Source organism: Engraulis encrasicolus, chromosome 15, assembly GCF_034702125.1.
Source record: "Engraulis encrasicolus isolate BLACKSEA-1 chromosome 15, IST_EnEncr_1.0, whole genome shotgun sequence".
Classification (NCBI taxonomy): domain Eukaryota; kingdom Metazoa; phylum Chordata; class Actinopteri; order Clupeiformes; family Engraulidae; genus Engraulis; species Engraulis encrasicolus.
The window spans coordinates 42133642-42136141 of NC_085871.1; the positions used below are offsets into that span (position 1 = coordinate 42133642).

A 2500-nucleotide genomic window follows, 5' to 3' on the forward strand; every position below is an offset into this window, starting at 1 on the left:
ACAATTATTAGCACCCCTGTTGTTAATATTTTGTACAACCCCCTTTTGCCAACAAAACAGCACCTAATCTTCTCCTATCATGTTTCACAAGATGGGAAAAGACAGAAAGAGGGATCTTCAGCCATTCCTCTTTGCAGAATCTCTCTAAATCATCCAGAGACCTAGGTCCTCTCCTCTGTACTCTCCTCTTCAGCTCACCCCACAGGTTCTCAATGGGGTTGAGGTCTGGGGACTGAGATGGCCATGGGAGGAGCTTGATTTTGTGTCTGGTTAACCATTTCTGTGTAGATTTGGCCATATGTTTAGGGTCATTGTCTTGCTGAAAGACCCAGTGACGACCCATCTTCAGCTTTTTGGCAGAGGGCAACAGATTTTGATTTAAAATGTCCTGGTATTTCAAAGCATTCATGATGCCATGCACCCTAACAAGCTTCCCAGGGCATTTGGAAGCGAAACAGCCCCACAGCATCACTGACCCACCCCCAGTGGGTATGAGGTGCTTTTCAGCATGCACATCTTTCGTGGCACGCCAGACCCACTTAGAGTGTTTGTTGCCAAAAAGCTCAATCTTGGTCTCATCTGACCAAAGCACACGGTCCCAGTTGAAGCCCCAATACCGCTGGGCGAACTCCAGACGTTTGCGTTTATGATTGTGGGTGAGGAAAGGTTTTCTCCGTGCATGCCTCCCAAACAGCTTGTTGGCGTGTAGACAGCGCCTGATGGTTGATTTGGAGACTTTGTGACCCCAGGATGCTACCATTTGTTGTAATTCTGTAACAGTGAGCTTTGGAGATATTTTGATTTCTCTTACCATCCTCCTCACTGTGCGTGGTGGCAAAATAAACTTGGGTCCTCGTCCAGGCTTGTTTACCACTGTTCCAGTTATTTTGAACTTCTTAATTATTCCTCTCACAGTAGATATGGGCAGCTGCAGTTGAGTGGCAATCTTCTTGTAGCCTCTGCCTGACCTGTGAAGGTCGACGCACATCTGCCTCACTTGTATGCTGTGTTCCTTTGTCTTTCCCATGTTTAAGAGTGGATAAGAGAAATGGCCTCGGTGTCACGTCATATTTATACCCCAGGGAAACAGGAAGTGATGAATTACTAATTAAATGTTCCTACATACTCTGGTAAACTTTGTAAACTACTGTAGAAATGACAGAAATGCTTCAATTATATTTATTTCCTGGGAATTGTTAAGGGTGCCAATAATTGTGGAACAGGTGATTTAATGAAAAATAATTATTTTTTAGTCAGGGATTTTTTTTATTTTCCTACAATTCATTTGAGTTGAAGGCTACATTTTCCTAAAATTTTCAGTGTGACAGTATTCTTCTGCAATAAACACTGAATTTATTTTAAGGCTTTTAACACATCTCAACCAGGGGTGCCAATAATTATGGAGGGCACTGTATCTATCTATGTGTGTGTGCGTGTGTGTGTGTGCGTATGTGTCTGTGTGTGTGAATGTGTGCGCGTGTGAGTTCTGTGCACTTAATAAGGACAATTCAAAGAAGACTACTAACTACTGCTCAAATACTGCAACAATTGGTAGTCTAGCAATATGGTGAAGGAGGTGCCATGTCTACCCCTAAACAACTTAAATTAACCAGGCCATTCTGATCCACTGTTATGTATTGCATACGACTCTATGATCCTGATCAGTCTCTACTGACTGCTATGGACCTTGCTTCCATCCCCATTTGGATGTGTAATGCTGCCTTTATGGTGAGATCCAAATAAAAGTATTAACCCTATTCAGACTGGGCTTTTTTGGCATTCCTGGGCCTGGGCCTCATAACTCATGAACGGAATATGGTATGACCACCAAACTTTGGGAAGATGATCTACATATGGACATCTATGAATGGCATCATTTTTGTGTCATTATCTGGTATTATGACGTCATTATGACATCATCTGATTATAATGCCCAAAATCGCGCCATAAAGTATTTTCCATCAAATGTAGGTAATGCACTTAAATTTGAATGATTACATGCTTCAGACCACTTAAATGCTCACAAAGCGGTCTGATGCTAATGGAAATAACAAAAAAATATGAAAAAGTAACAATAATGAGACTTAGATCATTGATTTTCAGTCAGACATACCTGTCAGAAAACCGTTGCCATGGCAACGCCAAAAATGATAAACATAATCTTTTGGTACTAAACTGTAGCCAACTAAATTTTAAAAGTTACCAAGTTTCGTAGTCATAGCTTAAGTCGTTAAGGAATTATACGACAGGGTTAGGGTTAAAATGTGTTTGTGTGTTTGTGTGTGTGTCTTCCAGGGCTGCGGTCCAAAGATGTACAGCTTCATCCGGGGCACCAAGCAGCTGCAGGTGTTGCGTTTCCTGGGCGTGTCCATCGGCGTGGCCCAGATCCTGGCCATGACCCTCACGCTGACCCTCCTCTGGGCCCTCTACTACGACCGCAAGCCTCCCGAACCACCCCTGACTGGCACCGGCACCGGTGGTGACCCCCCTAATAATGCCC

At 43.2% G+C, this 2500-nt stretch overlaps 1 protein-coding gene across 2 annotated transcripts in view; it reads left to right on the forward strand.

Annotated features, from left to right (window-relative positions):
* The window catches only part of tspan12 (tetraspanin 12), a 55510-nt gene that overhangs the window by 52151 nt on the left and 859 nt on the right, over window positions 1–2500 (forward strand). For both annotated transcript variants that reach the window (XM_063218046.1, XM_063218047.1), the window contains exon 8: window positions 2296–2500. This exon is cut by the window's right edge and continues 859 nt beyond it. In XM_063218046.1, coding sequence (XP_063074116.1) covers window positions 2296–2500 — 205 coding nt within the window. The remainder of the gene's footprint in view (window positions 1–2295) is intronic.